General features: G+C 43.3%; 1 protein-coding gene across 3 annotated transcripts in view; it reads left to right on the top strand.

The window, feature by feature from the left end:
• RILPL2 (Rab interacting lysosomal protein like 2) overlaps window positions 1–10,354 on the top strand; it is a 132,379-nt gene extending 122,025 nt beyond the window's left edge. For all 3 annotated transcript variants that reach the window (XM_069619674.1, XM_069619676.1, XM_069619675.1), the window contains exon 4: window positions 325–10,354. In XM_069619674.1, coding sequence (XP_069475775.1) covers window positions 325–340 — 16 coding nt within the window. In that variant the 3' untranslated portion in view covers window positions 341–10,354. The remainder of the gene's footprint in view (window positions 1–324) is intronic.
• Window positions 10,355–12,253: the final 1,899 nt, after the last annotated feature.

Below are 12,253 nucleotides of genomic sequence, written 5' to 3'. Positions count from 1 at the left end.
ACCCTGCACTGTATTGTGAAGTCTTTCCACAACATGGTTACTGCTAAATTGTAAAATAAGGTCAAGCTGGAGGGCGGAAATTGCTAAATAAGATCTATTTTTGGTTGGTAGAGAAACCACTCCAATCAAATGCAATTTCCAGCTCCACGTTGTGCATCTAGTTACTTTTCAGAGTGTGTTAAAAAAGAGTTAAGTACGTTGAGTTTTCTCAAAGTTTGGATACCAATGCCCTTTAAGTCGTATAAAATAATTAATTTTGAATGTTACTGCAATCAATAACGATTTTGGATGTAATTGTGGTTTCCATTTTTCTCCCCAAACCAGCTTTTCTTTTAAGTAAGGGATCCCTTCTCGCGAAGATGGATTGTGTCTCCATGTCCCATCCCCGTTGATGCAGTATGCAGCTTGGACAGAATTCATGTACTTTGTTATGCATCCGAATAGTTTATAAGTATTGTGTGTGAGACGAAATATGTTACAAAGTTGCTTTTATCGATCTGTATTGAAAATGTCATAATTATTTGCAAAGAAGCTCTGAAGCGGGATCAGCGTTTTCTCCGTTAACATATTTCATGAAATCAGTATGCCATGACCGCTTATTTGAGGACCAGTTTGACAGGTATGCAAGGTATTTTATACTTATGGTCTTGTGGTCGGATGTTGCAAGACCAGAAACCGTGACACGTTCAGCTAATCCGTTATGATCTGCCTTTGGTTTGGGCGGCGAAGGGTGGAGGGTCGTTGCTTCCAGACTGGAATACAGAAGCTGCCTAGGAAACCGATGTAAACAGCACAACCTTTACAGAACTGGGAGCATGGAAGCTTTGTGGCAAATACAATGGGAATTTGTTGGTTATTGGGCCCCGCTGGTCAGTGATTAATACATTTGCCAGCTTAGATAATACAGCCATTAGGATAGGAAGATTCCATCACTGGATTTTCCATCGTGGGAGAATTCATCACATTCTTTCCGACGCATTTTGCCACAAATGTATGTGGTCGGAGGATTCGGGTACTAATAAAGGTAGGGGGGACTTGGGGAAGGGTCTCCCCCCTGCATACATTTTCTGTAAAAAGTCCTATAAAAGAAAATCCATGAATTCTCCCACGATGAAGAATTCTCTATGGAATGATATGATATGGCATTTATAACGCGCCTAGTCTTTCAACATACAAACCATATGGAGCCACAGCCATTACAATCTCGAAAGATCCAAACCTCTTGTAAACTTGAGACCCACCTCCTCTCTTTTTTTAGACCCTCCATCCCTCCCATTCTTCAGACCAGTGAAAATGTTTAGAATAAGGGAATTATATGCACTTTTTGTAACTTAAACTTACTTGTATATTATTATTAGCTATTCTTGCAACCTTCTCACATATGACTATATGAATTATTTTTCCTTCTGCACTCTCGTTTTCTTCACTGTATGCATTTGCATCCTGTCATGTCCTTTCTTAAATGAATGAATGAGATGATTTACATTGTATAAGCACAACCTAGAACTTAAATTCTCCAAGCACAGTAAAGGCGATAATCGGGGGGCCTGGAACCACTGAAATGGAGAAGGGACATGAAAACCAGTCTTTTGGCTCTTTAGAAAATGTAAGGCCTTTTTCAATTTTCCGATGATTCTCAGGGAGGTAGTTCCCAAACTGGTTACTATGCAATGATTGCAGTGTTATGCCTTGAGTGGCACAGTGCGCATATAGGACTCGGGTATAAGTGGAGATACTGAAGGTGATCAAGTGGAATGCCTTTCACAAACTTACAATGCAGGTAGAACGAGCCAGCGTTGCCTTAGTGAATTATGGCCAAGATCATAGGGGACATTTGTTGATGAACCTGTAGTTATGCATGTTTTTTAAGTGGATTTTTGTTTAACAAGTGTTCATTGTTTCTCTCCAACTCAGTGCAAGATATTCTGTCCCCTCACCCCCAAAAGGAGGTCTAGATATACATTATGTGGGTGTAGTTAATTGGTAGTGGTATGAGAAATAACAGCAGTCCTGATGTTTAATAATAAGCAGTGTTAACTGACAGCACTTATTTTATTAATGACTGCATCTGGAGATTCCTCAAGCTGTAGATTTCGGCCATCATGTTAGACCGCCAAACCTTGACCCTCGCCCTGGGTAGGCCCTTTAAAGCAGCCCATAGATAAAGTTGTCTTGGAACCCATGGTACTTTTTCTGATGTGGTGAAAACTAGCTTCTGCTTAGAAAGCCAATGCAGCTTGGCAGCCTTACTCTATACATCATCTTCTAGGAAATTAATCCAAAAGCTTTATTTCAGATAAAAGTATATTTCTCTGTAAAAGCTGAGATCATAGTGAATCACATTATAAAACCAGCATGTACAATACATACAATAAAAGAAAGTGATTCTTCAATACATCCATAAAAAAGGAGCCACAAGGCAGAGGAAGGTAAGGGGGATATGGGAATGTTCAACTTAAAAATGTTAATCCATGCTACAGGCCTGCACAATTTTGATTGGTCACTTCTGACTGGTGGCCTCGAGGAAAAGTGACCAGAGGGAGCCTTGCAGCACTTCAGACTCCACAGAGGTTAATAGAGAGGCGAAAGGGCACTGATTGGCCTGCTGTCATCAGCCTCTTACTTAAAGACCAGAACAATTCAGTAACATCCTCCAAAACCCAGGCCACACAAAATAACCTCGTGGCTGATTCTTTTTAAAAGTTGCATGTTCCTGAAAGTGCAGCACTGCTGCCATTTGACTGTTATTAACAAGATGTTGGGTGTCCATGTCATGCAGAAAGCAGGCTGAGAGAAGATGCCTTTAACAAATGTTGTGAGTGGAAGCAGATGGGTCACCGAGAAGAAGAAAGCATTAAACCAGGTTTCATCCTATTTCCTTCAAGAAGAACCACGGGTAGATTTTAAGTGACCTTGAACGAATCCTGAACTACGGTTTTGTAGGGAATCCTGAAGAAAGGGTCACACATTATAGTGCATACTGAGGTCCAGGGTAGTGGCCAACGTTTATGATTCTTTAAACTTTTGAGCTCAGTCCATATTTGTCTTCTTGGTTCCTAAGTGGTTCAACCTCCACTTTTATTATCAGGATTCACACAGGAGCACATGCCACTTTGACTGCTATTTGCAAATGTAGAAAACAGGCAGGTCCTTATGATGAGTTCGGTAGTAAAACTGCCTGATTTCAAGGATTATGAGCTATTGAGCGCATGCTTTATTCCTGGATACTGCATGGTGAAAATAACGCTCGAGTCTAAGCTGGAATAGAATATGGCTATTCCTTACATTTGTACCTATTCCCCAATATTTGTTTTATAAAACAGGGTGAATGTATGCACACGGCTTCATTTGAGGAACAGGAAGGATTGTGCTAGGGAAGGTTGTGAAGGGATTACAACTCTCATCCGTTTCAAAGATGATGCACAGAAGGATTATTAGTCCCTCTTGGCATCATTTTACACGGTGCAGTAGTAGTGTGACCCACTACTGCCCCACGCCCATTTACATCCCTCTACACTGGCATCTAAATAGATTTTTTTAGGCTGGCAAAGTATGACCTACAGATTTGATCTGAAATGCACAATTTTAAAAGATCTGCATGTTTTATCGCTGGCAGGGTGGAAAGTGCCAAATTCTGTGAAGACCCTGTGGTAATCCGAGGACACATAGTGAGGGCCTCCCTGTTAGAATGTGGAATGGCAGAGATTTCCCTGCCACTACGGTGAGCCAGACATGACTCTTTCCCCGTTTTGGGGGTTATTTAAAAAGAAAGTGTAAATTGCACAGATGGGCCTGGATACTTTAAAATGTTGGCGCAACACGACTCCCTCTGAAATGTTCAGTATTTGCAATACGGAGTAGAACAAATGGTTAAAGCACGTGAAATCCCCTGAACACATTATTTTTACATTGTATTGCTAAAGAATCCACCTGCTTTTAGCAATTGCCAAAACCAAGCAATGCCATAGTAATCCATTGGTTTTATACCAGTGTGAAAATGTCATGTTGTCATAAACCATGTGGTTTATGCAGGCGGAATGTTGGGGGCAGGCAGTTACAGAAATCCTATTCCATGCCCCAGATCAGCCCGCAAACAATGACAATAATCCCCTGGTGTGCAGAATCGGGTCTTTAACCTTTTGTTACACTTCTACCCAAGTTTCTAGAAAATTAGCCCCTCTGTGTTTTCCACGTTGTGGTGTCCCACCACCCACCATGCACCACTCTCTTTGCTTTCACTGCCAGCACCATTGGTCCGATTTGGTGGTAGTTATGGGCAAAACAATTCATCAAGTCTGTGGCTCGTCGGCTGCATTATTTTTGTTTTTCCGTATTAACCGCTTTCACCTTCTCTTTTTCCAGAATTGCCAGAATGAGGGTCACCATGGGCCTGTTGTCTTTTGCCCTTTATAGAGAGTTTCTATTTTCTTGTGATATAGTGACACCTGCTTCTTATGAAATGAGGACTGTGTTGCTGTTTTCTTAGTAGGACCCCCGTTTGTAAATTCAATCTTTCTTGCTTCCTACTTATGGACTACACTTTTCTTTTCTTATGTTTCCGATTCTAACAAAGGCACTATCATCAAATTGCCCGATTTGTCATTGTGTGGCTGGTGTTAGTGGGCCTATGCTTCTAGGACTCTTAAACAATCTTTTCTACCTCTGGTCTTCTCTCTGAGGGCTATATCTTCCCATTCGTCTACTACAGGAATAATGCAGGCTCGAAACCTGGTATTACTTTCCATCGACTGTTACTGCACAGAACAATCAAGGCTTCAAATATGGCTGCTTATAAATGGAGACCTACTACTGCAGTAAACAACTCTCTGTGATCTGCTGCTTCAGCACAAGCCTCTGTGTCCTGTTTCCAGAGTGAACGACTGTGGCCTTCCTTTTAGCAACAAGCTGCCCTGCTATTGGTGTCTTGCACATGCTTTAAGAGACTGTCGCCAGGTATTCAGTGAGACCTGCACCTAAAATGACTCATTTGCTTGCTACTGCAAGTGATGCCCGATGCTGGAGAGGGAGACTCTGCAGCCATAGTGATTGATGGTCGCTTCTTGCTGGAGCTATGTCTGTTGCTTTAGTAAGAAACTGCTTCTCTGGCTGATGGAGGGACGAATTGGGTCTCTAGCTGCTGCTGAACTGGAGCCACTACTGCTGATGTGGCGGGTGCTTCAGTAAGAGACTGCTTCCCAAACTTTCAGTCCCACTTGAGGGCTACAACTTAGTCAATATTCACACTGGATCTAAAGTAGATTGTTTTCTACCACTTTTGACTACACTAAATGCCCAAGCGTGAAGGAGTAAGAGACTGCCTGTTACTTAAGTTGGAGAAAGTGATCTGTTGCTGGATGTAGGGCACCCTGATTTCTCATTTCCGGTTATAAGACTATTTCTGATTAAAAGGCATCCGTTTTCTGCCAGACTCAACTCTCCTCCTAACATTGGGCTAGCTGCTGCTGTGAATCAACCCCATAAGGAAAACACACACATGTGTACAACATGTAAGTAATTGACATAGTTAACCACACAAAGCAATCAACTTCTAGACAATCCTGCAACTTTCAGTGCCATTATCAAAAGCAGAGGCTTGTTATAAGGGGAGGCAGCCCGTTTGCTTCTATCGCTGCCCCTCTGTCAGAGTTGTAACTTTAGGATCAGCCATTTGGCTTGGCAAATACCATCCACAACATTATGACTCTCCCAACTTCAGTACTACCCACGAAAACCATATTACGTCACACCATATTCCTACGTTTACTAAGCTAAAGGCTGCTCAAGAACTACTTGCATCTGTATTGAATTGCTGTGGAATGCTCTGCACCTTCTCCACCCATCCATAGCCATTGACCTTTCTCATATTTATGACCCTCAACATGGCTCGATGTCCAAGGGGGTAACTAAAGTTCAAGATCTAGCAAAGCTTTTTTGGATATGCCGCAAGTACCACCTGTGTGAAATCCCCCATAAAAAGATCAGAGAACAACACACCATGATCCCTCACATCTGACCTCCTTCTTTAATACTACCCCCCTCAAAATGCCACCCCTCTATTGGCCTTCCCTCAACATGACCAGTGTCATCCCCTCTCATTAGGGGGCTACCTTTATCCCCATGGAAGGCAGACTGAATGCCACAGCAGCTCTAACGGCTTGTCTTCATGTCCCTAGACAAGAGTTGCGTCATAGATATTGGCTTTTCGATGAAGGAGTGTGTTTGTGTTTTCTGTCCCTGTGAGCGCTTCGAGGCCTAAGGGCGATTTAGCGCTATACAAAAATTAATATAGATAGATAGGAGGCCTCCACTGCATGTTGCAGATCCGTATCCACTGCCAGAGTTGGGGGGAATGGGATAGCTAGAACTCTTAAATTGGTTAGTTTGTTTTCCAGCATTTTAGTGTTGTTCTCTGGGCAGATTATCAAAAACCCACTGCACAGTGTTAAAGGTTGTCATGGCTCTGGTCCGCTAGCATGTTCTCCATACAGTCAATTCTTTCATGAAACACTCAGAACTTTTTCACTCTTCCTGTTCCAAGACATACACGCCTTGTCCAACTCCTCACGTTCCGGGGCTAACAATGTACTCTTTGAGCAGAGTGAAAATAACGTCTTTGTGGGGTCACCTTCACAAGTTACTTGGCGGACACAGGTCCGGCAACCCAGACTTTCACACAAAGAATCGGACACCGGCAGCGCAGTTCCCAGGGCACTCTGATTTTCAGCCAGGCACTTTCATACCCAGCATTGGGTCCAGACCAATTAGAGCAGTCCCACTTCCAATGTGTACTCTTCAGATCATCTGTATGTTCTGAATCATTAAATGATGATCTGCTCACCGCCATAAATATCTGACGTGCAACGCTGATGCTGCTCTCATCCTCCAGCTCCCTGTATGTTCTGAATCATTCAATGATCTGCTCGCCGCCATCAATGTCTGACCTGCAACGCTGATCCTGCTCTCATCTTCCAGCTCCTGCCACCTTATACTGCTCCCATCCTGGCACCATGTTAGATCTCCTTGTCCCTGCCATTACTTCAGCTGCAGATGTCCTTTCACACAGCTCTTCTGGATACGAGCACTCTATTCCCACATGTGCTAGTGGCATCCTGCCGGGGAATCGGCCTGCAATGGTGGTTGAAGCTCATGCCAATTTGTGCATCGGGCACACTACGTTTTAGAGCACCGAGTTGTCGGGGGCCCAAGTTCCCAGGCTATTCTGCTCCTAGGGATTCTCCACGCATACCCTAAGCATGTACAATCTCTTAAACTGAGATGCTAGAAGTTGGAGAAGAGCTCAGGTGCCATTTCACAGTACACCACTGTACAGAACAATGAAGGGGGATAATTGTCCTCAGAATTTATAATGAAAGATTCCAGGGATAATTGACTAATGGGAAAACCAGCTTCAAAACATTTTGCTTCATTAAAAAAGAAATACGCAGCTAACAAACTCAGAGAACTTCAGTGGTGATGTCTTTAAATTGGTGTGCTGATTAAAAACAATTCCTACAGAACTGGAACTCTTGATTCATTTAAATCAATAGTGTGTCATGGGGACACCAGAGTGGTGTGCATCAGATATCCAGAATTGGTAGTGATTTATTTTACTGGCTAATTAAAGGTATTCGGTAATATTATCCCCACAAATAAGGTTGCCATTTAAATGGTTACCAAGAAAGGGCATAGGCACCAATTTGTTGGGATAATTTATGGAGTAAATGGGAGCGGGGGATGCAGGGGTGTCCCCCGCTCCTTTAAAAAAATATGGGGGCTGCAGGGGTGTCCCCCCCTGGTTCAATGGGTTAATATCGCCGCAGAAAAACAGTGCCATTTTTGTATGGTGATCTTTTTGCGGGGATATTAACACATGGGCCCTCATTACAACACCGGCGGTAACCAATGGCGCTATTAGCACCATGTTTGCTGCCGGTATTGTAACGAGTCCGCCATGGTGCAATGGGGAATTACCACCCCATTCCAAGGTTGGCGGGGCGGTAATTCCCCATGCACCATTGGCCCTTCCCCATTCCCATTTTTGCCCCATAGGGCTAAATGGGGAAGGCGGTAATTACAGTACCGCAAATTGAGGTACAGTAATTACCTTCAAGGTCCCTTTGCGGGTCCCTACTTTAACGGCTGGTCCAGACCAGCCGTTAAGGTCGGGAACCGCAAAGGGACCTCGTAATTAGGCGCTAAGGGGTTAACAGCGCCGCAGCCTTTTACGGCGCCGTTAACCCCTTAGCACCAGGGTCGTAATGAGGCCCAAGGAACCTAATTAAAATGACTGGCACTTGGGTAAAATACAAAATGTTGTGATTTTTAGCAGCATTTCAGAAATTATTTGTAATGGTGAATTTAGCATTTTTTATTGGGGGGTGGCACAGGTTTACCCCCACGGAGAGTGTGTGTGTGTATCTATACTTTTTTTTATAGAAACTCATTTGAACATAGAAGTACTTCATAACTCAATAAATGTCGAGCCTATGTTTCCTTAGCTTTTATAACCACCTGCTCCCTGATCTCCTGAGGAGCAATAACGTTTTGAATATTGTGTGCACACAAGCCACCTAGTAGCCAAGCCTCAGAACAGGGAGTCCCCACTTCATCATGAGCAACATCACCTTTTGCTATCCCTTCTAGGTGAAACCAGGGCCAAGTAATGTTCTCCTGCTCTTAGGTGGTGCGCACCTGGGTGACACCGAGCAGGCTGGAGTGGTGTCTGCTTTGGCCAAAAGATGGAGCAGTGCTTTTAAAAATGTGTGGTTTTTTTTACCCCCCAGCCATTTGGCAAATACAGAACTTTGAGTGGTTATGGGTGCGTTGATGGATTGTATGTTTGTTTTTTACATTGGAAATTAGTAATACATTTTTTGTTCTGTTTTAGCTCTTGGTTGGTTGTCCCGCAGGTTATGGTTATTGTGGATTTATATCTACCAATATGCATTCCTCATACTGCTTGATTTGTATGTCCTGTACGCCTCTGCATAGGGTGATCTGATGACCCATGTCACCATGAAGCTATATTCCTAATGATGACTCTAATTTAACAAACTGATATATTTTGGAAGTTTTAGTCTTGGTTATCATCCATGTTAAAAATACATTTGAGCATATCTGATCTGGGAAACGAAAAGCCCAGGACTAGGCAAGTGTTGACCTGGTGACAGGGAGTCATCTGCGCACACTGCTGCTGCAAGCGGGCCCCCCCCTGCATGAAGTATTCTCCAAGTAGCAGTGGGCTACAAACAGAACAATATTCCATGTAAAAGTCAAACTTACATTAATAGGAGAAAAATATTAAATAATATTTTGAGCAAGCTAAACCTGGGTTTAATGTTCAATGGGCTGGATCCTCTTGAAGGGGATGCCCTCTCGCCTTTGTTCCCAGCACCTTTTCCAGTGTTTTCAAAGGTCCAGAAATTCAGTGAGCGGGCTGATTTGAAGGTTAGACCATCACATTTCCAATGAAGCTACATTTTTGGAATTGATGGTTATGTTTTTGTATCTACGGCAAGGATTAAAATTCTAGTGCTATTCGCAAAGAAGGTCAGTATAGAAAAGAAAATAGGATCCTCCCGGTTTCTCCTTTGCGTATGTTCCTGAGCATTGCCTTTCCTTGTGCATGAAAACAGAACCCACGTTTCCAGCAGATTCCTGCAGGCACCACTCACCTATCCATTTACTAGGGTACTCTGTTTTGCAGTGCCAGATTAAACCCTGTGACGGCCCCTAGGCAGTCGAAATGACAGGCCCCCACCTCGCAAATTATCTCCTAATACGTTTTGAATTTTCTGCACTGCTTTATTTTGATCCGTTGTCGTGGGCCCCTAAAAGGAGTGGCGCCCGTAGGCCGCTGCCTACACGGCCTAATGGATAATCCGACACTGTCTGTTTGCACAACTCTTTAGATTGTCTGTTTGGCTTGTCTGCAGAAAGTAGTAGCCAATCAAATGTTCAAATTAAATTTCAGTTCTCACATTTGTTTTAAGCAGTGTATCCTAATATAATTGATCTACGTACCTAGGTTCCAAACTAGAAACTTTATAACATTGCACAAGAAACTTAGAGAGAGGGAAACTAATGTGGAGCATTGCTGGAATAACCAGGTTTTGCCTCATCTCCTGGACCTCTTGTGATTTTTCAAAGTGATCCCTTTTGTATTATGGTTTACGGAACCACCTTCATCAATATGTTAACCACCTGTGCCTATGTACAACAGCATGGTAACTGCAATCAGTGCCTTATCCAAATGTCTTTGTTGTTATTAACTTTGTTAACCTGTCTACATCTCTCTGATGCCATTGTAGTTTGTGCTGTGTTTTGCATTACAAATAAACAGATTGGAACCTTGTACGTGCAGTGAAATGTGTGGAATGTATCTTGTGTCGCCCACGCTGAATCTTCTTGTGTATTCTGCAACAAAGTCCTTCTTGTTGAAAGCCATTTTATTATTCTTGGCACAACTTACATTTGTATTCATTTGAAAATGAGAAGAGCTCAGCACTTAAGGACACAATGGCTTGCGAAGCAATTTCGTGCTTGGGTGCCTCACAATAGAATACAAACAGGTGATGAGCACAGAGGCGTGGGGCATGAAGAGGGCACGGCCAGGGCCTTCCTATACACTGCACACAAATGGACTTGTACAGAGATAACCATTTGCAGAGTTTACATGCATACACAGGTGAGTCAGGGTGAGGAATTATGTCGGGGGATGATGGTACTGGACAACACAGGTTTTCCTTCAATTTTCAGGGCAGTCTTAAATCTGACACAGTGGGGATGGGCTTGACATCAGGGAGTAGGGAGTTGTAAACACACATGTAAGCACACAATTTGATTTGTGTGATTGGAGAACGTAGTGGCTGAATTTCCAAGTAACTGACATTCAACCATGTACAATTTGAACACAATAAGAGAGGCTTGGTTAGAGATGTCCTCAAGTTAACATTGCTTCTACATTGTAACTGAATTTCAGAAAATGGTAAATTCATCACAGATTCAATCAATGCTTAATCTAGATTGCTAGTACTCCCACATACTGGGCCTTTCTTATTCCGAAAGTGCGGGTTGGGGAGTTTTTTCTAGCTAGTGGTGGAGAACAGAAACTGGCTTGCATCACAATGCATGGGTGTGTTCATACCCCTTACTTATGAATCGCCTCGCACTGTTACCAGTTAGATTTTTCCACCACAATGTAAGGATCAGAAACTGCTCCCTCGCTGACGCCTCGGTATTTCCAGTACAGTGGGCCCCAACTATGTGCATCATTCTTATTTTTAGCTGTTCATTTTCAGTTTCTGTGTGCTGATTTTTTTTTTCTAGTCCCATATCTTACGCTTCAATGCTGGTCCCGGGAGGATAGCTCAGGGGCAACGTGCTCGTCTGGGAAGTAAGGCACTGCAGAGCAACACAGGTTCGATCCTGTCTGAGTATTAAGCATTTATAATTGCAATGCTCCAGATTCAAGCCCGTGCAAATTGTGCCATGAGGCATTTGCAGCATCTTGATTTTATTCTGAAAAAAAGAAGCCATGAGGTCCATACTGGTACCTTTAGGTGTAGGCTAGGCCCGTTTCCAAATCCCTCGAAGACCAGTAGAAGGGAATGCAATCCTTTGTTCAGGCTTCCTATTCAGAAAGTATGCAGACACTTCAAGTAACCCATGTCTGGCGGTGAAAACAATGTTTTATAAGAACATCTCTCTCTCCAGACTCCAACAAATGCTTCCAGGCGGATCTGTTCCATTCAGTATTCTCTGCCCACACAATGAAAGCCCTTTTGGATGACAAACCTTAAATTAAGGAGAAATTATTGAACCATCAGGATAAGCACCGTGTCGCCCAAGGGTGCAGTGAGTACTCCGGAGCCCTGCATCATGGGGTCGAGCTTGTCTTGCCTTCTGAGTAAATCTTCTCTTTGCAAAGGTGATTATGTAAGGTTTCAATGGTAACAGAGTAAGTCTTCTCTTGTGGGCACCAACTCTTTAAATGCAGTGAAGGCATCCACTTTCCTTTGACTCTTTTCCGGCCCACCATTCCCACATGGTGCAGTTTAATGAGGTCCCAATAATAGCTGTCTCTTAGGGCTCTGGCACTCCCTGCAACTAAAGGAGAAAAGTGGTGGGACTTTCAGTCCAGGAATCAGGCAAGCTTCCTGGTCAGTCTCCCAGGCAGTTACGTGGACTTTGCTTCTCTTAAGATTCCCAAACTGCATGGGATCTTCTCCCAACTAATTTCCTGATATTGAGG

The sequence above is a fragment of the Ambystoma mexicanum genome, chromosome 10 (genome assembly GCF_040938575.1).
Source record: "Ambystoma mexicanum isolate Mex_15411 chromosome 10, UKY_AmexF1_1, whole genome shotgun sequence".
Classification (NCBI taxonomy): domain Eukaryota; kingdom Metazoa; phylum Chordata; class Amphibia; order Caudata; family Ambystomatidae; genus Ambystoma; species Ambystoma mexicanum.
Note: the sequence above shows the minus strand (reverse complement) of the source record. Positions and strands in the feature narration are given on the sequence as shown.